The sequence below is a fragment of the Pediculus humanus genome, genomic scaffold, assembly GCF_000006295.1.
Source record: "Pediculus humanus corporis 1103172108284 genomic scaffold, whole genome shotgun sequence".
Taxonomy (NCBI): domain Eukaryota; kingdom Metazoa; phylum Arthropoda; class Insecta; order Psocodea; family Pediculidae; genus Pediculus; species Pediculus humanus.
In genome coordinates this window covers 251,075-273,512 of record NW_002987853.1, presented here as the reverse complement: position 1 = coordinate 273,512, position 22,438 = coordinate 251,075, and the positions used below count along the sequence as shown (strand labels likewise).

Below are 22,438 nucleotides of genomic sequence, written 5' to 3'. Positions count from 1 at the left end.
AAAAATAAAATTTTTTCATTCTTTTCATAGTTAAAAATTTTTTAATTTCGAAAGTACGTAATTTTTCGTTGAAAACTTTCATTTTCCAAACCGGAAATGAATTCACCTTGAATGACTACAAATATACGCATGCGTACATTTTAAATGAAGATACCCATATATAAAAAAAAAGGATGATGGATTTGTGACGTCATATGCACGCAATCAACGTCTCTCGTAAATATATTATTGGCAAAGAAAATCACAAAAAAACCGGATGTTTAAAAAATTTGGGATTAAAATCAACTTTTGAATAAATAATTATTTCGACCGCCTCCTTTTTTTTTTTTTTTTTTTTTTTTACGCGTATAAAATATAAAAACAAACTATCCGCCATTTTTGTTTTCCTTTTAACTTACGCAAACTTAAAAAATCATTATCAATTTTTTATCACGTTGTTTGTTATTAAAAAAAAAAAAAAAAAACAAACTTTTGCTTAGTTGGAAGCTCATCATCATCATCATCATCATCATTATTATTATTACGTACTCTTAAAAAAAAATTATAGCAAGTTTAAGTATTATTTAAATCCGTTAAAAATATTTAAATTGTCAAAACGTGTTGAATATTATTCAAGAAGCAACAATTTTTTTTTTTTTTTTTTTTTTTTATTACCTTGAAGTAAAATTTTTTTAAATAAAATAAAAATAAAAACAAATGATAATAATAATAATAACTAACTAACCTTACAAAATAAAAAAATTAATAAATATTAATAATAAATAATTTTTTTTTTACCTCTCACACATCGGATTTATCACGGATTATTATCACGAATTTATTATTATTATTATTATTATTATTATTATTATTATTTACGTCATTACGTTACGTGATAGCGTTAAAATCAGTTGACACTGTTATTTTAAATTATTATTATTATTATTATTATTATTATTTCCCCATTAAAGTTAAGCTGGATTTAAAAATAAAAAATAAAAATATCGTTTAACCGGCGCACACACACACACACACCAAACCTTTACGAGAAAAAAATTTTTTTTTAAATTTTCCTTTTAATTTTTTCCTTTTTTCTTAATAAAAAATTTAAATAATAAATTTTATGTTAAAATAAAATAAATACAAGAAAGGGTGAACGTGCTTATTAAATTTTTTTTTTTTAATTTTTCCACTCATCTTTATTAGTTTCCATGTAAAAACAGCATTTTTCCTTTTTCCTTTTTTTTTTTTTTTTTTTTTTTTTTCCTTTTATCACTTATCAATAATGCTAGTGAGAGAGAGACACACACAACCTTTTCATAACTCCTACAAAATCATTATTATTATTATTATTATTATTATTATTATTATTATTATTATTATTATTTCTACATTTCTACTTTTAAATATTTAACAACATTCTAACACGTAAAAATTTTTATGGACGTTTACTTTTTACCTTTCCCCCCCCGTTCCCTCCATCCCCCAACCCCCACCCCCACCCTTAACGGTATACAAACTGACTGATTTTGTCATCATTTTTAACTTTTCAAATCCCTCTCTTAAAATAACTCATAAATTATTTCCTATTAAAAGATCGGAAAAAAAAAAAATGGCGGACAAAAATTAGTAGCATTATTATTATTTGAAGCTTGGAGGTGCACGTGGATGGTATACGTGCATTCCTGGACGTGATACATTACGCGGATGGAATTTATTTACATTATATTTTATTTATAATAAAAAAAAAAAAGATACACACGCTAAAGTTTAATAAATTTTATTTTGTTCATGCGAAGGAAAAAAAAAACAAAGCAATAAAAATTGCCAAAAAGAGAGAGCTTTTGAATTAATAATAATAATAATAATAATAATAATAATAATAATTCTTTTAAATGACTAGCTAGTTAAAACGTTTCAAATAATAATAATAATAAAAAAAAAAAAAAAAAAAAAAAAACGACATCGATTTTCTTATGAAATTCATCATTATATGATTGTTGTTGTTGTTGTTGTTGTTCCAATAAAGCGTGAGAAAATAAAACCGGAAATGCTGTTTTTACCGAAACCAATGGCTACCATTGATCAATTAAAATACTTTCATACTTCCTCATACGATTTTACAATTTTATTTATTTTTTTTTTTTTCCGACATTTTGATTAAAATGTAAAAGAAAAAAAAAAGAAAACCGTAAATAACCGAAAAACTTTAAAAAAACTTTTTTTTTTTTTTTTGTCATTTTGAATTTTAGACTTAAAACTTACCAAACGGCTATCTACCATCAATCTATCTATCTATTTATCTATCTATCTATCTATCTATCTGTGTATCTTTTTAGTCATTTAGTATCATCAACAATCTGCAAAAAAAAAAATAATAATAATTAATAATTAATAAAAAAAAATTTTTATTTCTTTTTTTCAATTTTAAATTGTCTCTTTGAGAATTCATTCATTTACAAAAAATTAAAAGTAATTAATTTTAATTTTAATTTAAAATAGAAAATTATTTTGTTTTGTTTTTTTTTTCGGTTAAACTCACCAAGTTATTATGTTGAAGAAAATGTCAGCCAGTTTCGAAAACTACAATTTAACTCATATTGATATTTAATTTCCCTTAGCAGGTTTCTTTTTGTGTTGTTGATATTACATAGGTACTTTTCTGTAACTCGATTTTGTTTTTTTTCCAATTTTTAAAGTTACACTACTTTTTAAGAAGACACTATTCTATAAATATTATATACTTATAATTAAGTATGTATACTTTTGAAGTGTCATACATATATATATTTATATATATCATTATAATATATAAATATATATATATATATTTTTATAATATGTATGTATGTATATGCATTTATTAACAGTCTAATTACTTTTTGCTTTTTTTTTTTTTTTTTTTTTTAATGTAAATGATACAATAGATGCTACACAAACAACCTAAGGCATACAATAAAGTTATTTAGTTAATATAGTTTGTTCCTATTTTTCTTACACTATAAACAGTTTTGATGATCACTAAAATTTTGTCATGTTTCACTGCTTTAGTAGTATATTTCCAACTACATAATATCATTTAGATAAAAAATTGTAGTCGGTTATTCTGAACATTTTTCATGTTTGCCATTTCTCATCCTTAATTAATTTTAACTGAAATTTTTTTTTTTTGTTTTTTTGTTTTTTTTTAAAAAATTATTTTTATAGTCTAGATAATGATGATAGGCTTTCAATTTGAATTTTTTAACCATGGATGCCTCAAACATTCTTCAGCAGTCGCACGACGATTTGGATCAAAATCTAACATGGGCGTTAAAAAATTTGTGAATTCCCTAGCTTCATAACATTCCCATTTGTACTTGTCCACGAGAACTTCGAATAAACTCCATGGTTTCAATCCGACAATACGCCTAAGTTGACATTTTGCATTGAAAAATTGCTTTGAATGTTTGCCACTTAAAGCAATTCTTTTCGGAATCTCTCCTAATAATTCTATAATGTGGGCTAAATGATCTTCATCTCTACTATAATCTTCTCCAGAATGAGGTTCAAACAAATAATCTCCTGTAGCTAATTCAAATGCCATGCAAGCAGTGGACCAGATATCTGCTGATGTGTTATAACCAGCTCCGAGAAGAACTTCAAGACTTCTATATTGCCTTGTTTGTATGTCTTCGGTAAAATGGCAATGCGTCCAACAAGCATTGCCAAGGTCAGCTATTTTAACTTCAACATCACAAGGAACAAGGGCTGGATCAGGGCCAGTATCAAAATCTTTCATTAGTCCTTTTTTCAAATCCAATTTGTTTTTATTCGTATTATCTGAAAATTTAAGTTCATCTTCTTCTTCTTCTTCATCCCCTTCTATATCACCATCTTCAACATCAGCCTCTTTATTATGATCAAGAATATTCATTATTTTACACTCTTTAGGAATATCTTCTTTTGAATTATTATCATCCTTACAATCCTGTAAATTATCTAGATCTACATTTGTTTCTTTAAGAGTTTCATTTTCTTTGTCATTCTTATTTTCAAACTTGTCCTCATCTTCTGTGACTTTGTTTTCTAATGATGCATTTTCTTGAAATTCTCCTTCCCCTGATCCCTTTTCTTCTTCTAGCTGCTTATCAAATTTATCACATCCATTAACTATGGGAGATATTTTACCAGGAGAACCCAATATATATTTTTCATTTTCATTATTGTCTGTTTTAGTTTCTTCAGTAAGATCTGGACTTATATTGGTATCTGTCTGATCTCCACTTGACAATAATTCTTTTTTGCCTTCTACCATTTCTTCCATTTGTTGAATTTGTTTTTTCAAAATTTCTTCTTGCCTCTTAGCTTTCTTTTTAAGTTTTTTCTTTTTGTTTTTGGACATTTTAGCATCCATTTTTGGTTCTTGAAATTCTTTAGGAGCAGTACTAACAAGTGATACAGGAAGTTTTAAACCTTGTGAATGCATATCGGTTGCTTCACAAGCAAGTTTTCTTATATATTCTTCACTCACACAAACTAATACATTTTCCGGTTTAATATCTGTATGAATTATTTTACATTTTGTATGCAAGTAGTCTAATCCTTCTAGTACCTGGCGAATTATTGATTTTACATTACTTATTGGTATACCCCTATAACTGCTTCTAATAATTAACTTCAACAAATTGTATCCGAGAACTTCAAATACCATACAAACATGGGTACCATTAATACCAGTAATTTTAAAGTCATTGAGCATTTGAATAGTTTTATTCTTCTTTGGATCTGAAGGATCTGCTTCTCTGACAGTTCTTAAAAGTTTGATTTCATCTAAAGCAGTGTCGGTAAAGTGCGATGCACTTTTAACAACTTTCAAAGCAACAAACCGTCTATCCAAAAAATCCCAACAAAGCCACACAGTTGAAAAATGACCCCATCCGAGCTTTCTTGTTACCCTGTACCTGTTTTGAAAAACATCGCCGATTTTAACTGGATGATATCCCCCTTTACAGTAATCACTCGAATCTTCTTGTTCATCTTCGTCAGAGCAGTAAAAATCTTCATCGTCATCCTGAATTGTTTTATTTGGTGAAGAACGGCTGGGAACAGGATCTGACTTGTTTTGTTGCTTAGAATTGCTAGAGATAATTGAATCGAGCTCTTTTTTCTTTTTACCGGGCTTATGACGCTTTTTCTTTGCTTGGATTACAAAAACTCTGTGATTTACTTCTACTTTAGAATTCATAATTTATAAAAAATTATCAAAAACCTAACCTTTTTAACACTCCATTGAGGACGTTGTTTGAATATGGCCGACAAATTTATTTTTCAAGAAGGCAAGTATAAATGTTTCCACAGTCTACAATGTTATGATGTAAAAGTGTGTAACTTATTGGATTTAAAAAATTTTTTGTTATTATTTATAAAAAAAAAAATTTCAACGTAACAGTAATTTGATACTTATTCAATAAAACATAATTAAAATCTTTTAAAATAAAAGGGTTTGCGTTTAAATCTGTACCTAAAAATCTTGAAATTTTTAAGCGCTTCTGGTAGTGGAAACCTTGATTCGGCAGAAATCACAGTGACGCGTCTGTTCGTTTGTCAATAACTATATATCTATAAACCAGAGTAATGTGAGTAAAATATTTTATTTTACATATATAGTTAATTAAATGCTTGAATGATTAAGTAAATACTTAAATCTGTTAAATTAATGACCAAGATTTGTTTTTTAATCAATATTAAAATCCATGAGGTTTTTCCATATTTTTATCACGTATTTTAAATGTATCCATTTTTAAATTCTAAATACGCATAATTTTTACTCAAACCTTAAAATTTTTTAATTTCTCTATTTCATTTCATTTCATGTTCTTTGTTTTTTTTTTTTAATGTAATGTCAAATAATTATTATTATATAATTACTATTTTTTATATATTTTAGGATTATATTACGATTAATTTTTTATTAAGGTTTTTTTTAGGCTTCATTGGAAAATATTTGACTGTTAGTAAAGAATTTATTTTTATTATAGGCCGGGTGATCGTTCTAGGAGCCGTGACTCCAAAATACGAAGAGGTGGTGGTGGCGGTGGTGTAGGTAGTAGCAGACGAGGTGGTAGCGGAGTGTCAAGAAGAGGGAGTGGTGGGCCAGTATCTCATAGGGATAGCAGTGTAGGAAGACGTTTTGTAACTAAAAGAAGTTCATTAAAAGGCAAACAACCTGGAGGTGCATTAAGGAAACCCAGGTGGAATCAAATAGAATTACAGCCTTTCACAAAAAATTTTTATATTCCTCATCCAAATGTTTTAAAAAGATCAAGACATGAAGTAGAAAAGTATAGGCATGAAAAAGAAATTACAGTTAAAGGGATCAAAGTACCTGATCCAATTATGTACTTTAGTGATGCAAATTGGCCTGATTATGTTCAAAGAGAAATTCAAAAGCAAGGGTTCACAGAACCGACAGCAATTCAAGCACAGGGTTGGCCCATAGCATTGAGTGGTATGGATATGGTGGGAATAGCACAAACAGGATCTGGCAAAACTTTAGCTGTGAGATAGTTTTATATTTAAGTTAGGTTTGAAAAATTTTTTTGTCACATTATTTAGAATCCAAAAAATTTTCAGTATATACTGCCTGCTATTGTTCATATTAATCATCAACCTAGACTTTTAAGGGGTGAAGGTCCTATAGTATTAGTTTTGGCCCCTACAAGGGAGTTAGCCCAACAAATTCAGCAGGTAGCTTGTGATTTTGGTACATCATCTGCAGTGAGAAACACATGTATTTTTGGAGGTGCACCTAAAATGCTTCAAGCTAGAGACCTAGAATCAGGGGTAGAGATATGTATTGCAACTCCAGGAAGATTAATTGATTTTTTAGAAAAGGGAACTACAAATTTAAGGAGGTGTACATATTTAGTCCTTGATGAGGCTGATAGAATGCTAGACATGGGCTTTGAACCTCAAATAAGAAAAATTATTGAACAAATTAGAGTGAGTTTTGACAGACTTTTTTTTTTTTTTAAAAAAAAAAAGTTAATTTATAATTTTTAATGATGAGTTTTTTTCTAGCCTGACAGACAAGTATTAATGTGGTCAGCTACTTGGCCTAAAGAAGTTCGAAGGTTGGCAGAAGAATTTTTAAATGATTATGTTCAAATAAATATAGGATCTCTTCAACTTTCGGCTAATCACAATATACTCCAAATAGTGGATGTTTGTTCTGAATATGAAAAACAAACAAAGTTAGTTAAAATTTTTTATTTAAGTATTTTATTAAAGGGTAATATTTATTATGTCCCTCATTGGAATATGAATATATGTGTAAAATGGATAAACATTAACTTTTAAAAAGATTTTCTAATAGCCTTCAATTGAATATGTTATTTTAAAAAATTAACATTTTCTGTGTAAATTTTTAGATTGCTTAAGTTACTTAATGAAATAGCCAATGAGCCTGAAACCAAAACGATGATATTTGTTGAAACGAAAAAAAAAGTAGATGAAATTGCTAGAGCAGTGACTCGATATGGTTACCAAGCGCTTGCTATTCACGGAGACAAATCCCAAAGTGATAGAGATTATGTATTAAATCAATTTAGATGCGGTAGAGTAAATATTTTAGTTGCCACTGACGTTGCTGCACGTGGTTTAGGTAAGTTCATAGAAAAAAAATTTATCAACAATACATACTGCTTTTTCAACTAATATACCGCAAATAATTTTAATCACCATTTAAAATTCCAAAAAAAAGAAAAGAAATAATCTCATTAATAAATTTTATTCTAATCTAGTGTAAATAATACGCCCTAATAATACCTTAGGTACAATTGAACTAAATCATCTTTGGGTTTTCTTTCTTTAGTAAAAGGGGGTCAACCTGTGTTTTGGTAAAGATCATGTGGCAATAGTTTCCAGACTGGGAAGAGTGACAAAGCAATTTTCTGATGCCTGTGGTAGTTAATTTTGTTTGAAATGAAAAAGGGAAAAAGGGGGATTAATGTTTTTGATGTAATAGATGGGATGTTTTCGAGAATGAAAAATAATTATTAATGCAATAATAATTTGGATTGTCAAAATGAACATGAAACTGTCATTTATATATTTATTCATTCTTATTCGCAAAAAAAAATTTAAATTGAGTATCATTTATTATAAATTTTTAAATATTATTTCATTTCATGCTTTTTCAATTTTAAATCAATTTGAATGGAGGAACTTTATCAAAAGTATTATATCATCAAGTGTTATAGTATGTTTTCCATAACATTTTTCATTTGTGTAACGATATGTAATTATGAGTTGTAGGGTTAATAATATCAAGTCATTTGTTTGCGTTCTGTTGATTTTTATGAACGAAGGCAAAATCAATACAAAAGCAAAAAGAAAAAAAAGATGGATGCAATTTAAAAATAAATATTAGTTCATTAGTTTTGATTAATAGATTTTTTTACAGGAATTATATGTTTAGGGAAGGAGCGGGGGGGGGGAAAGGAGGTACTGCCGTTAATTTACCCTTTTTTTTTTTTTTAGATGTCTATATCATTTTGAGACAAAAAAAAAAAAAAAAAAATGAAAATTTTTGTTTTTGAACAGTGTAATTTATATAAATTGAAGATGTTGGCTGTGTGAATAATATGTTTAAAAAGAAATGAAAAAGGCATCAATTTGTCAAATTAATCCAGTCTGGTTTTTTTTTTTTTTTTTTTTTTCTCTTTTTTCAGAGGCACATGCATTGAAGGTAAAAGAAAAGCGTTTAACCAGTGCCAAAGGTGGCTGATGAAAGCTATTTGGCTGTTTGGGTTCCGCAGTGCCTCTGATTGGTATCCGCTCCTCAAACCTCAACGGGTCTCGGCCGAACGCGTGCGTGACAGCCGCCGCCCACAGAGTTACGAGGAGATGAAAATAACTGTTAATGGTTTCGTTTAAAGAAAACCACACGGCTTTGCCATTGTGAACTGCAGACGCAGGGTGTTCCTCTTTTCATAAATAATAGCCTTACACAAAACAAACAAAACAAACAAACAAACAAAAAAGAAATAATATATCCCTTGAAATATCGGAAATTATTATAATCTTTAAATTAAAATAATTAAAAAAATAAATAAATGTACATAAACATACATATATTTATTTAAAAATATATATATATATATAAATGAGTAAAAGAAAAGAGACAGAAGATATGCTAAATTACAGGAATATGGAAAGGAATGCCCAGGAGGTAATTATTTTATATATTTTTTGCTTAAGTTTTTTTTTTTCCTTTGCTCAGGAACATTTATATCATTATTATCATCAAAGATTTTTTTTTTTTTTTTTTAATAAGTTGTAATCAGAAGTCAAATTTAGAGAGAAAAAAAAAAAAAAAAAAGGTTTTTATGTTTTCTTTCATAATAAATTTTAATGTTTTTGTTTCTGTTTTTTTTTTTAGTTTTCCACCTTTGTACCTTAATAACAACAACATAATAATAATAATTTTTTTTTTTTCCCAATGAGTTTTCCACAAACTATTTTTTTTTTTTTTTTTTTTTTTTTCACTTGAAAAATTTTCTTTCATTCAGATGTGGATGATGTCAAATTTGTTATCAATTTTGATTACCCGAATAATTCGGAGGATTATGTGCATCGTATAGGGCGCACGGGTCGACACGACAAAACAGGTACGGCCTATACATTTTTCACTCCGTCAAACGTGAACAAGGCAGGGGATTTGGTGGCTGTACTACAGGAAGCCAATCAAGTTGTCAACCCGAAATTATACGAACTCGTTTCCTACACTGGATTCGGGAAACGTGAGTAAATAAATTTTTTTTTTTTTTTTTTTTAATGGAGAATGAATGTTCGCACGAATCGATGACGTTTACGTTTTTGTTTAATGTTTTAGGAGGACGAACTTCTGGATTAAAACGGGAAGAGAGGAGTTTTACCGGAAGGGGATTAAGTCGGGGAGGAAATGGGATCGGGTCTGATCGCAGCAGTCGAATGAGCGGATCCTTAACCATGAGCCGAGGAGGGGATGGTGGGGATAGAAGGGGAAGTGAGAGAAGTGATAGACATAGAGTCGGGATCAAAAGAAGCAGGTTTTCCGATAATCCGGGGAAGAATTCATCGAGTTCTAACAGTTACAACGATTACAATTCCCAATCTCAACAGTATCAACAGCAAAGTTACAACAACAGCGGTTATCATCATCATCAACAATCTCAATCCCAACACTCATCTTATCAGAAATCTTATCAGACAAGTCAGCAAAGTTACTCTTCACTCATGCAAGGGTATAATTCAAATCAGCAGTATCAACAGTACGATAGCGGTAGTTACGGATATCAACAGCAACAGCAAAGATCTCATCCGCCACCGTTGATGTCGAAAAAATTATAATGATACAATATGAGAATGTGAAAAAAAAAAAAAAAAACGAAAAACAAAACAAATGTAGTTTAGTTGGCGGCTATTTCGGAAAAAAAAAAAAGTTTCAGGTACAACACGAAAAGAGTAATCAGGGTAATCATTATTAAAAAATTAAATAGCTCGAACTACTTACTTATTTATAAAACTAAGAAAAAATAAAAGGATAATAAATAAATAAAACTGCTGGTTCAGTTGGCTCGATTGTAACTTATTGTAAAAGACAAAATGGCGGTTAAACAGAAAAAAAAAAAAGAAGAGAAGAAGAAGGAAAAACGTTAACACATTTTACTTTTACATTAGTTTTATTTTTTTTTCTTTTCATAAATTAATTTATTTTCTATTGTATTGTATTTCTTTTTTTTTTTTTGGAATTAAGCTCTCTTTTCATCTTTTTATCAATTATTATTATTATTATTTTCAATTTTTGTTTCATTGTTTTTATTTTATTTTTACTTTTTTTTTTTTTATTATTATTATTATTATTATATCAATGTACTATTAAATCGTAAAAATCCATGTTTTGATTAATGAGAAAAATTATTATTATTATTATTATTTTTATGAAATTTTTTTTTTAATTTTTAAAAAGAACAAAATTTTAAAAAAAGAAAAGAAAAGAGTTTTAGGAAAAAAGAAAAGATTTATGAGAAAAATGAGAAAAAACTACAATTTTATACGATTATTTTTAAAGGTTGAGATTTTTTTTTATGTTGTTACATTTATTAACAATTTTTTTATTAAATCATGTTTTTTTTTTTTTGATACTGTTTAACCAATAATATCATTGGTGTATGGCTAATTAATTCATTTTTTGAATAAATTACTTTTTAGAAAAAAAAAAAAGAAAAAATTTATTTTATTTTCGTTTCCTTATTAAGTAAAATATTTTAAAGTTTTTCATATGAAGTGTTCAGTTTATTTTGTCGACTTATATTAACTAAATCAGTAAAAAAATATTTTAATAGTATGAAATGACTATTTATAGAAAAAAAGTTAATAGGTCGATTTTAAATAAAGAACGATACAAAAAGATATTCAAAATTAAAATGTTTTTTTAATTTGAAAAATTAAGTTTTATAAATATTAATATTACAATTTCATACTAAATATAATATTTATTATTTTATATGAAGTTGAACTACTTTTCATCATTCAAAGCATCAAAATCATTTTACAATGTGGGATCCTTATAATTAGGATCATGAATATTGGGCCAAACACCGGGTTTATCAGGATTATAGGCATCAGCAGTATTAGCTTCGTAATATTCTTCCATGTTCATTTCGGAATATGGTAAAGTATTTTTAAGTTTTTCTAATTCTTTAGTCAATTCAGCAATGCCTTTAGCAATATTTTCTGTTTGTTCTTTGTGTTTAGTTACAATTTTATCAGTTTGAGTATCTATCTGAGCTATAGCACCCTGATCAGACGGATATGGGATTTTTAATGATGTATATTTAGTTTTAAAAGCATCGACTACTGCTGGAGTAGAAATTTTTGATTTATAATGTTCCCAATCGATGGTTGGTAATTCACCGGGTAATGCTGTCACACTAAATATAAAATTCATTTTAACAGGTAATAATGAAAGTTAGTAAAAAAAATTGAAATTGTAAAAAAAAAAAAAAAATTAAAAAATAAAATAAAATAATAAGAAAAAACTATTAATAAATTTAACAAACCTTCGTAAATATTTATCCGAAAGAGTTTTGAATGCGACGTATGTCGTTTTATCAGTTGCATATTGATTTATTAAAGACCAGTTAACTGAACTAGATGCAATTCTCTTAGCCATTTTTCAAATGTAAAGAAAAATTACAGTAGAAAAAATTAAATTACGAAAACAGGTTAGCCAACTTATTTAAGCGGGCAGTAAACAAAACCTCCGAGATACACTTTAAGTAAATTCAAATTAATATCATAGATGATGTAAACATTTGATCTCTATGGTTTCAACCGATTTCATATTCAAGAGTAAAAGAAAATTTTTTTTTTTTTTTTTCATCTTTTTTTAACGCTAACAACTCGTAATGGCTAACAACCCAAACAATTTTCGATAATAATAATAAAAAAAAAACACGTATATCGAATAATAATAATAATAATAAAGAAAATAATAATTTTGTAACGTATGATATCATGCGACGATAAAAATTACAAATTTAAAAACTTTTTATGTAGTTTTCAATAATTTTTTAAAATTATTTAAATAATTTATTTATTTATTTAAAACCGAATCATTTCCCCGTTTACGCGTTTATATTTCGCGTTAAAATTTCAAATTATTTAAACATCAATCAAAACAAAAATAAAATAAAATAAAAAAATAAATAAATTTTTTAACTATAAAACAAATTTTATTTTTTACAATTCCATTAATTTATTTTTTATAATAATAATAATAATAAAAATTAAATGCATAAACTTATCTATATATATAAATATATATATATATAAACACAATATAATAATAATAATAAACTAATGTCTTTCTAATGTAACTTGTAAAAAAATTTTTTTTTTTTTTTTTTTTAAATTTATTTATTTGCTTTTAGTAATTAAAGTTTTCAATTGATTATTTATTTATTTATTTAATTATTATATATTATTAATATATATATATATTTAAATCCTTAATTAATTCGAAGGTACAAGGAATGTGTAATAGCTAGCTTTTCCGAGATTAATTTCCGTTAAATGTTTAAAGCACCGGTGAATTTGTGTTTTTTTTCCCTTTTTTTTTTTCCTTTTTCTTTGGTTTGTCTGAAAATTACAACAAACAAATACTCAACAACAACAACAACAACAACAACATTTTTTTTAATTACATTAAACAAATTTACCTACCTTTCACTTCAAATTTTTTTTTTCTCTCCTCATTTTTTTTCTTTTTCCCTCTTTTATTTTACCAAATGTCTTCGAATGTAATAATGCTTCGAGAATAATAATAATAATAATAACAATAATAATAATAAAAACATTTTAATAAAGCGGCAATTATGTTCTTGGTAAATAAGACGAATTAGGGGTGTGTGTGTGTGTGTGTGTGAGTATCCTTTCAAATTCCTACCGTAATATATATATATAAATAAATAAATGGCAAATTTTTTTATTTAAAAAAAAAAAAAAAAAAAAAAAAAAAAGAAAAAAAAAGAAAGAAAACTCGTCGCCATATGCTATACCGTATCATCTAAAACAAACAGAAAAGAAAAACTCAACGATCAAGAAGGTTAAGAAAAACAATTAATAATAATAATAATAATAATAATAATAAATGGGAAAACTCACCGTGGTACCACCATTTTGTCTTTTTCGGATTTTTATTACATGTTTTGACGTAAAACGAATTATCAGATGGTCTTTTCTAAAAAAAAAAAAAAAAAACGTTTATCATTATTATAATGTTGCCGTAAGGACGGCGGAATGCACGTGCAAGAGAGAGAGAGAGAGAGAGAGGGGGGGATAATTTTCACCCACCTTTTCCTTACAACTGCTAAGCATGGATATTATGCTAAGACACACGGATTGCACTGACAAAGCCGGAGACCAGTCTTCTGTGAGTATGCTTAAACATATGTGACCGTTACTATACACGTGAGGATGAACCGGAATATTTGGGCCCTGAAACGTCACTTCGGGACTGTCAAATGGATATTTAGTACTAAATTTAAATAGGAGTTCAAATTTTTCCCCCTCGTACAATGTTCCCGGTGCTCCGTCCATTTGAATTATCCACTGCATTAAATTTTGACTAGCTGCACTAGAATCCACCGTCATACCAGGCGGTGGTTCTTTTATTAACGACATTAACTCTTTTTGAAGGCGCTTCTGGAAAAAGAAAAAGAAAAATAATAATAATAATAATAATAATTTTCATTTCGATCGGTGGGTCCTTGTTTAACAGCAAAAAAAAAAAAAGGGGGAGGGGAAGATATCGATTTTGATTTTTCAGGAGGGAGGGAGGGCGCGCACGCACTCACGCACTCAATTACGAGCGAGAATTCGTCGGGATTCATCGAGGTGCCAACCGCGAAAAAAAAAAAAAAAAAAAAATCCACTTTTGAACTCAAACTCGTCATAATTTTTTTTTTTTTGGCTTTTTAATCGCGATTCTCTCTTCCCGTGACCATCAGGGGCTGGGGAAGGAGGGGAGGGGGGAGGGGGAAGAAGAAAAAAAAAACAAAATAAAATTCTAAAAAACGAAGACGACGACGACAGAAATAAAATAAATAAATCGCATACAAAATAAATAAAAAAAATTTTTTTAATTAAAATCGAATAAAATTTTTTTTTTCGGTTTTTAATCCAATCCGAAATAAAAATTAGAACGCTAAAAAAAAAAAAAAAGAAAAATAAATAAATAAATAAAGAAACCGAGTTATTTTGGGCAAAGCGGTTACGTTTTTAAAATATTCAACACTTTTTCAACACAGAGAGAGAGAGAGAGAGAGAGAGAGAGAGAGAGAGAGAGAGAGAGAAACTATTTGGACAAACCCAAAATTTAAATCATTTTTTTTTTGCTGCTGCTGCTGTAGTTATCATCATCATCATTATCATTATTATTTCCCATCGAACTTAAATTATTTTAATAATAAATAACAATTTCATCAAAAATTTTTTTTTTAAACATTTAGCGAGGGAAAAAAAATGTCTGACTTTAAAATAGTATATATATAAAGCAAAATTTGAAAAATCCAAATTGTCTCATTTATTAAATCTCAAACGAGCAAATAAATAAATAAAATTTATAAAAGCAATTTCCTCTTTTTTTTTTTTTTTTTTTGTAAATAACGCATGACGACGATGCCATTAAATATACGTTTTCCCCCTCCTCCTTCTTTCATCTTAAAAAAGAACGTGGAAGGAAATAAAAGGTGTAATTATAAACTCTTCACGATTGAATTTACGACGACGGTTAATGACACGATGATGACGTTGATGATGTCAATCATACTCGTCGTGTCCGCCATTAAAATCATCATCATTTTTAAAACGTGAAAAAACGTTAAAAAAAAAGTGAATAAAATTCGTTACGGCTTTTTTTTTTTTTTTTGAACGCGTTACGTTCGTTCGTTCGTTCGTTCGTACGAACGTACGTACGTAATGCGTTCGTTAAACCTTTTAAAACAAAAATCAATAATATTATTGAGAGCCGGGCAACGCCGAAAAGAAAACAAAAAAAAAAAAAAAAAAAAAAAAAAAAAAAAAAAAAAAAACTTGGTTAATTTCTTTTAATTCCTCCGCATGACAACCGAAAAGAAATTCAATCGATCGATTATATTAATAACCAATTAACGTAAAATTGTGATAATCTCCCCTTAAAAACGCTTCGAAATAATAATAATAATAATAATAAATAAATAATCAATTCCAACAATTAACATTATACAAAATTGTTAACGATTATTCGGACGCCATGTTTGAAAAACTTATCACGGATAAATTAAACCGAATAAAAAAAATTTTTTTTTTTTTTTAACTCACCTCGAATTTTTCACAATTTAAAAGTGATTTCTTTTTCGGAAACCTGGAAAACATTTTTTTTTTCTTTTTTTTTTTTTTTATCGCGAATGCGGTGAAAAGTCCTTCGAAAACCGCGATTAACCGTAATTGATAATAATAATAATGATTATTCCCCGAAAGTTTTGGTAACTAAAAAAAAAACTACTACGATTTCAAAATTCTCGATAAACACGTAAAACTAATTTTTTTTTTTTTAACATTAACGATTTTCCATTTCGAACGTTTACAAAATCCGTAACGAGAATAATAATGATAATAACAACGTAACAAATAAAATTAAATAAAAAATAACCAAAAGAAAAAAAAAAAAAATTTAAAATAAAAAACTGTCCGGCTGCCTTATAAAAAAAATATTGAATGATATTTTTTTTTTTTTTTTTTTAATGCAAACAACGTTCGCTCTAGACGTTCGTTCGATTTTTTTGTTTTGATTTTTAGCCGTTTCGAATTAAAAAAAAAAAAAAAAAAAAACAAAATTTATTTTCAGACAAAAAATTTCAAATTTTTTAAAATTTAATCCTTCTCTCTTGTTGTTGTTGATTGTTTTGATTGTGTTTGTTGATTTACTGGAATTCTCTGTAAGAGCCACGACATTTTCATAATAATAATAATAATAATTTTAAAAATTTATTCGTTCCAAAATAGATTGGGACTACAACTGCAAAGAAGACCTATGTGAAATAATTTTAAATTTTTTTTACACAGTTTTTATAAATAAATCCGTTCGTTCACTAATATATATATATATATATATATATATATATATTTAAAAAAAAAAAAAAAAAAACTATTTAGGTGATTTGTCACTTTTTAAAAACACACCTTGAAATTTTTTTTTTTTTTTTTTGTAAGAGTTATTTTAATGTTAGCAACATTTTGTTTGTTTGTTGTTGTTTTTGTCTTTTTATTTAAATGAAATTATTGCAAAAAGGGGAATTGATTATCGAAATTAAACAATATATACTTAAAATAAAAAAAACAATAATAAAGTGCCAAATATTTGTTATTAAAAGCGTTTGCATCAATAATTATTCATTTTACTGGCTCACAAAAAAAAAAAAAAACAAAAACTCAAAGTCGAATAATTTTTTTTTTTTTTTTTAAATACAAAGAAGCAAAACATAAAAAATGTCAGATTCAATTTGTCGTCATTTGCACAATAAATTATAATTTAAAATTATCATCATTATTATTTAAATAGTAAAAATGAATGTTGAAAATTAAAATTAAAATATAAAGGGTAATCTAATAATAAATAATTTACTAGAAATTAATAATAATAATAATAAAATTATAACTGACATGTATCTTCTTCGATTTCGATATAATTAAAATAAGAAATTAAAAAATTTTAATTTTTTTTTGTAAAAATAAGAAAATTTTTTTCTTTTCATATTTTTTTTTTAACTTTAATTATCAAATCTAATTAATTAATTTACTTTATGATAAACTTATGAAATCATTATGTTAGAATCGATTGAAGATAAAACTCACTAAATAATATAATTAAATCAATTTATTATTATTTCGTTTACTTTTACTTAAATCAATAAAATTTACTTTTAAACACATATTTTAATTATTTTAAATACAGCACTATATAAATACTTTTATTTTTAAAAGATTAACTAAAAATTTTTAAAAAAAATCAAATTATTATTATTATAACGATGTCAATTTCAAACTTTGACCTTAATAATTATGATTTAAATTACTCTTAATGGTAATGCAACTGTTAATAATATAAATTTATATTCATTTTAACAACAAAGCAATTCTCAAATTAAATTTTTTTATAAACATATTAAGAGTTAATGAATTGAATTTAATTTGAATTTATTTGACACTAATTAAAATAACCGCCTTATACAATCACCTACTATAAATATAAAAAAAAACTTTTTCTCTAATAAATAAGTCAAATCTCTAATTTAAATAATTACATTTAAAGTCCGATAAATATTTAAGAAACCTACATCGAGTTATATAAATTAACATTATATTTTTAAATAAAAACAAAATGTTGAAATTAATTTGCACGATGAAATACTCTGTACTTTACTTCGAAAATTAATTAAACCGTTAATTTATTTTGAATAAACGATTGCAAAAAAAATGTCATAAATTATATATGTTTGCAAATATTTTCACATATGAAAATCAATCCCGAAAGAAATGTAAATGAAATTATGTACAAAAGTTTCAAGTAATTATTAAAAATTATAAACACGAAAACGTAACGTTGGATACGTGAATTTCGTGAAAGATTAAATACGGAAAAAAAAAGGAATATGACTAAACTTACCTCCGACGGTGACATCGACGCCATTGGTCGCCATTGAATATCACAGTGCTGACAACGTAAAATTTTTTAATTTTTAAGATGTAATCTCAGAAACTTTAAATTTACAATTTCTCGGCAATACAAAGGTTTGAGCGCTTAAGTTATTTAGAATTTTTACTTATCGTGCCATGTTAAATTATTGGCAGTTTACATTATTTTTTATAAATTTTAATTCAAATTTATTATAATTTTAATTTTGTATAATTAATAATAATTTTAAATTAAATTATTATTTCGGGTCATCAATGGCAGCAATAATAATCAGAAAATTCAAAGTTCATTAAGTCAATAGTGATGAATTAAGTTGCCTAGTGGCAAAAACTTTTTTTAATATTGAGTTGTCATCAATTACATCACTGAATTTTTAGTCATTTACAATGAATTTCGGGGGCAAAATTCGAATAAATAAACTTGGAATATGTATTATTGTGGGTGCTATGTTTCTATTTGTTTATTACATGACTTCAAATAAAAGTAGTAATTTAGAAACCAAAAGTGTTGTAAGTTTAAAAAAGTTGTTGATCGCCTCTATCGAAGCCACTGTAAAAGGTGGTAAAGAGGTTGTAGACGTTTATAAAAGTTCAAAATTAAATGAAAGAAGTAAAGGGAAAACTAAGGAAGGAGTAAATGATCCTATAACGGATGCTGATGAAAAATCTAATTGTGCAATGTTTTATAGCTTGACTCATACTTTTCCAGACATAAAAGTGGTTTCAGAAGAAGTTTCATCTGAATCAGATTGTAGAACTTTACAAACTTTAGATTTAGGTAACATTGTTTTAAAAAATTCTAAAGATATTAAAGATGAACAAGTTTTATCATCGGAAGTAACAATGTGGATTGATCCATTGGATGCTACTAAAGAGTTCACTGAAAATTTATTAGAATATGTGACTACTATGGCATGTGTAGCTGTCAATGGTGAACCTGTAATTGGAGTCATACATTTTCCTTTTGGAGAAGAACCAAAGACTTATTGGGGATGGGTGGGCAAAGGAGTATCTGAAGAATTATATGCCAAGTTTCAAAAAAAATTAGATGACTCTCATCCCATTGTGATTGTTTCAAGGTCACATTCTGGACAAGTTGAAAGCATTGTTAAAGAGGCATTTGGAAACAGTTTTAGTGTAATTAAAGCCGGAGGAGCTGGTTACAAGAGTTTAGAAGTCTGTAGCAAAAATGTTACTGCTTATGTTCACACTTCTGTTATAAAAAAATGGGATATATGTGCAGGAAATGCTATAATTAAAGCTTTAGGGGGTAAAATGACAACATTAAAAAATGAAGACATTAATTATAAGGATATAAAAAACACAGTTAACTCTGATGGAATATTAGCCACTATTGAAAATCATGATAAACTTATTAAACATTTTAAAATTATTTAGGCAAAAACTCATGAAAATTTTTTTAATAACCTTTAGTGATATTTAAAAGCTAAAGTGAAATATTAAATAATTTATGCTTTACTATGATTTACAATTTTTTTTTTTTTTATAGACATATTTACAATTAATTTGTATATAATTTTTATTTAGCATACAACTTTAATGTTGCGAAAAATAATTTTTGACATTAGACATTACTTTTTTTACAGTAAATATTATTACCTTTACCTAAATTTATATACCTTTATTTTACTTTTCATATTTATTTTCCACAAATAATGTTATATTGTTAATTAAATTATTCAAATTTCATTACTTTGTAAATTTAAAAATATTATTGTAATGTCTTAATTATTACTTAATTAAAAAAATCATGGTAGTATTTATTTATAAAAAATAAATTAATTTTTTTTTCATCTGATTAAAAATGTTTTTCTTTAATCTGATACCTGCAATGGTTACATACCTGCAATTTGTATTTATTTTCAAGAAACCAAAGAGGACAAAATTTACAAATTTACAAAAAGAAATTCAGAAAAAAAATTTCTTCTTTGTCATATTTCAGGTTCCTTATTAAATTTATTTAATAATAAACAAGTTTCTAGTATGAAAATTGGTAATATAAATTGATAATTTAAAAAAAATTATATTATATATTTTAAATTATAGAATTCGATAAAAACTCCAACTCACAAACTTCGATACCTTTCATAATTTTTAAATCAAATTATTAATTAATTTTAATCAATAATTATTTCGGCTCGAATGTAAAGGGGAGAAAAATTTATTGCAAAATAAAATTATGACATTTAAAATTTTAAAATAAACAGCAAAATAAGTAACATACATTTATTTAGTATAGGTAAATAAAGAAAAACCAATTTTAGCAGAAACACTTTTTAATTAAAATGCATACATCATATAAATTTGAATATTAGAGAAAAAGTAGATGTTGTGTGAATATTGTGTTTCCATGTTTTTGATATTATAATATAAAAAATCTGAAACAAAATATATTTCCTTCTTAAAACATTATTCAAAGCAAATTTAAAACAAGTTTTAAGTTTTTAGTAAACTGCCACATGGACATATTGTACAAATAAAGCAAATAAATATTTTCAATAAGTTTCATAAAAAAAACTTAGCATTTGTCAAAAAAAACCCAGTAAACTCACCAATTTAAGTAGTAATATTATCTTAACCTCCTAGCTTCTCTTTCTGATTCGAGTAAGGTTAAGATATCTCCTTCTCTAACAGGTCCTTTTACATTTCGAATAATTTGTCGGTTTTGATCCCCTATAAATTCAACTTTGACCTGGGTACATTGCCCCTGGGATCCTGTACGTCCAAGAACTTTAATAACTCTGGCTAATACAACGGGTTTATCCATATTTTCACGAATTAAAAATTAAACCACGCGGATAACGAGAGTCAGTGTTTTTTCAGATTCATGAAGAAGCAAGCATGCCAACTTAAAACTGCCATTTTGATTCACCGCCTGCTTGACTCATTACGTTTACAAAGAGGTTTACGACAATCATTGATGGAGTGAAATAATAAATATAATTCTGTATTAAAAGTACTTTTAATTCACAAGAAATCTCAACAAATGATTTGTAATCCTATCGATTTGTTCACAGTATAGGGAAAAGGTGACTAAATAAAAATATATAAATAGTTAAATTCAATCATTTAATTATATTTGAATTTTAAAAATTCTCGCATTTTAAAAAAAATTTTGTCTCATAAGTCAAAAGAAAAAATAATGATTTCATTTTGTTAATTATTTTTCCCCGTTAAGTATTTATTTAAAATTTAATTAATTTTGTGAGGAAATATTATTTATAACTTTTACTGCTTATTATTTATTTGTTTACACTCTACAATCTAATTCTTGCAAGCTATTGTAAACATTAAAATTTATTTATTACAGTTCTTTTTAAAGCTACTCCTCTCAGTCTTATCACAATAATATGCCATAATAATTTACATATTGTTTTAAATAAACAAATTTTCTAAAGTGTTTACAATTTTTACAGTTATATTTATAAAAAAAAAAAAAAAATTTAACGAAAAAATTGAAATCGACAAAAATGAAATAAAAATTTTTTTTTTTTTAATATTATATAAAAATGTTTTTTTTCTATTTAAAACATATTTATTAAAAAAAAAATAAAAATTTAGTTGAAAATTTATATAAAACTTTTTTTTAAAAAATATTAGTTGCCTTTTTAAATTTAATTCTATTTTAAAACTACCTTAAAAATAATTTAAAATGCATAAGTTACAAGTGGTATTTTATATAAATTTATATACTTTTGAAATGTTTTTTTTTTTTTTTTTTTGTTTGAAAATACAACTTAATTAAAGTATTTAAAAAAAAAAAATTTAATACAAACAATTAAAAAATGATACAAAGAATTTAAATATATTAAACAAAATCTAAATTGCAATAACAACTCCAAAGATTTATTAACAATTATTAATTATATTGGAAGCCTATAATAATAATTTGTCAAAGCCAAATTGCTAAAATTATTATAATATTAATCAAATTATTTGTCAAGTGAGCAACAAGGTATATAAATTGATACATAAAAATTCATTATATAACTTATTTATAAATTTATTTATGTATTTATAAGTCAATTATTTTAAAATGCATCATTTAAAATTTATTATTATTATTTATGCATTTATTTGTTTTTATAAATTGTAATTTATTATAAATTACAGTAAGGTCACAATTACAATCAATTCATTAAAATTTTTTTATATTATATTATAAATGCTATAATTT

The 22,438-nt window shown here is 25.9% G+C and overlaps 6 protein-coding genes across 6 annotated transcripts; 2 read left to right on the top strand and 4 right to left on the bottom strand.

Annotated features, from left to right (window-relative positions):
• Positions 1 to 2,944: 2,944 nt before the first annotated feature.
• Positions 2,945 to 5,206, bottom strand: Phum_PHUM521080 (serine/threonine-protein kinase SRPK2, putative; the record flags this gene model as incomplete). Its single annotated transcript, XM_002431265.1, has 2 exons — positions 2,945 to 3,044; positions 3,228 to 5,206. 2 exons carry the CDS (start codon positions 5,204 to 5,206, stop codon positions 2,945 to 2,947), a joined length of 2,079 nt encoding a protein of 692 aa, XP_002431310.1.
• A 508-nt stretch (positions 5,207 to 5,714) lies between these two features.
• On the top strand, positions 5,715 to 10,353 carry Phum_PHUM521070 (DEAD box ATP-dependent RNA helicase, putative; the record flags this gene model as incomplete). The annotated part of the gene is made up of 7 exons (XM_002431264.1): positions 5,715 to 5,719; positions 6,000 to 6,519; positions 6,595 to 6,963; positions 7,042 to 7,214; positions 7,392 to 7,624; positions 9,534 to 9,764; positions 9,857 to 10,353. 7 exons carry the CDS (start codon positions 5,715 to 5,717, stop codon positions 10,351 to 10,353), a joined length of 2,028 nt encoding a protein of 675 aa, XP_002431309.1.
• Positions 10,354 to 11,419: 1,066 nt separating this feature from the next.
• Phum_PHUM521060 (ATP synthase D chain, putative) lies at positions 11,420 to 12,202 on the bottom strand. Its single transcript, XM_002431263.1, has 2 exons — positions 12,066 to 12,202; positions 11,420 to 11,936 (listed from the first exon to the last, which is right to left on the bottom strand). The coding sequence occupies exons 1-2, from the start codon at positions 12,176 to 12,178 to the stop codon at positions 11,555 to 11,557; spliced, it is 495 nt and encodes a 164-aa protein (XP_002431308.1). The 5' UTR covers positions 12,179 to 12,202; the 3' UTR covers positions 11,420 to 11,554.
• Positions 12,203 to 13,597: 1,395 nt separating this feature from the next.
• Positions 13,598 to 14,190, bottom strand: Phum_PHUM521050 (uncharacterized protein; the record flags this gene model as incomplete). Its single annotated transcript, XM_002431262.1, has 2 exons — positions 13,598 to 13,747; positions 13,861 to 14,190. The coding sequence occupies 2 exons, from the start codon at positions 14,188 to 14,190 to the stop codon at positions 13,598 to 13,600; spliced, it is 480 nt and encodes a 159-aa protein (XP_002431307.1).
• Positions 14,191 to 18,627: 4,437 nt separating this feature from the next.
• On the top strand, positions 18,628 to 19,638 carry Phum_PHUM521040 (bisphosphate nucleotidase, putative; the record flags this gene model as incomplete). The annotated part of the gene is made up of 2 exons (XM_002431261.1): positions 18,628 to 19,018; positions 19,055 to 19,638. The coding sequence occupies 2 exons, from the start codon at positions 18,628 to 18,630 to the stop codon at positions 19,636 to 19,638; spliced, it is 975 nt and encodes a 324-aa protein (XP_002431306.1).
• Positions 19,639 to 20,623: 985 nt separating this feature from the next.
• Positions 20,624 to 21,028, bottom strand: Phum_PHUM521030 (40S ribosomal protein S28, putative; the record flags this gene model as incomplete). The annotated part of the gene is made up of 2 exons (XM_002431260.1): positions 20,624 to 20,639; positions 20,841 to 21,028. The coding sequence occupies 2 exons, from the start codon at positions 21,026 to 21,028 to the stop codon at positions 20,624 to 20,626; spliced, it is 204 nt and encodes a 67-aa protein (XP_002431305.1).
• Positions 21,029 to 22,438: the final 1,410 nt, after the last annotated feature.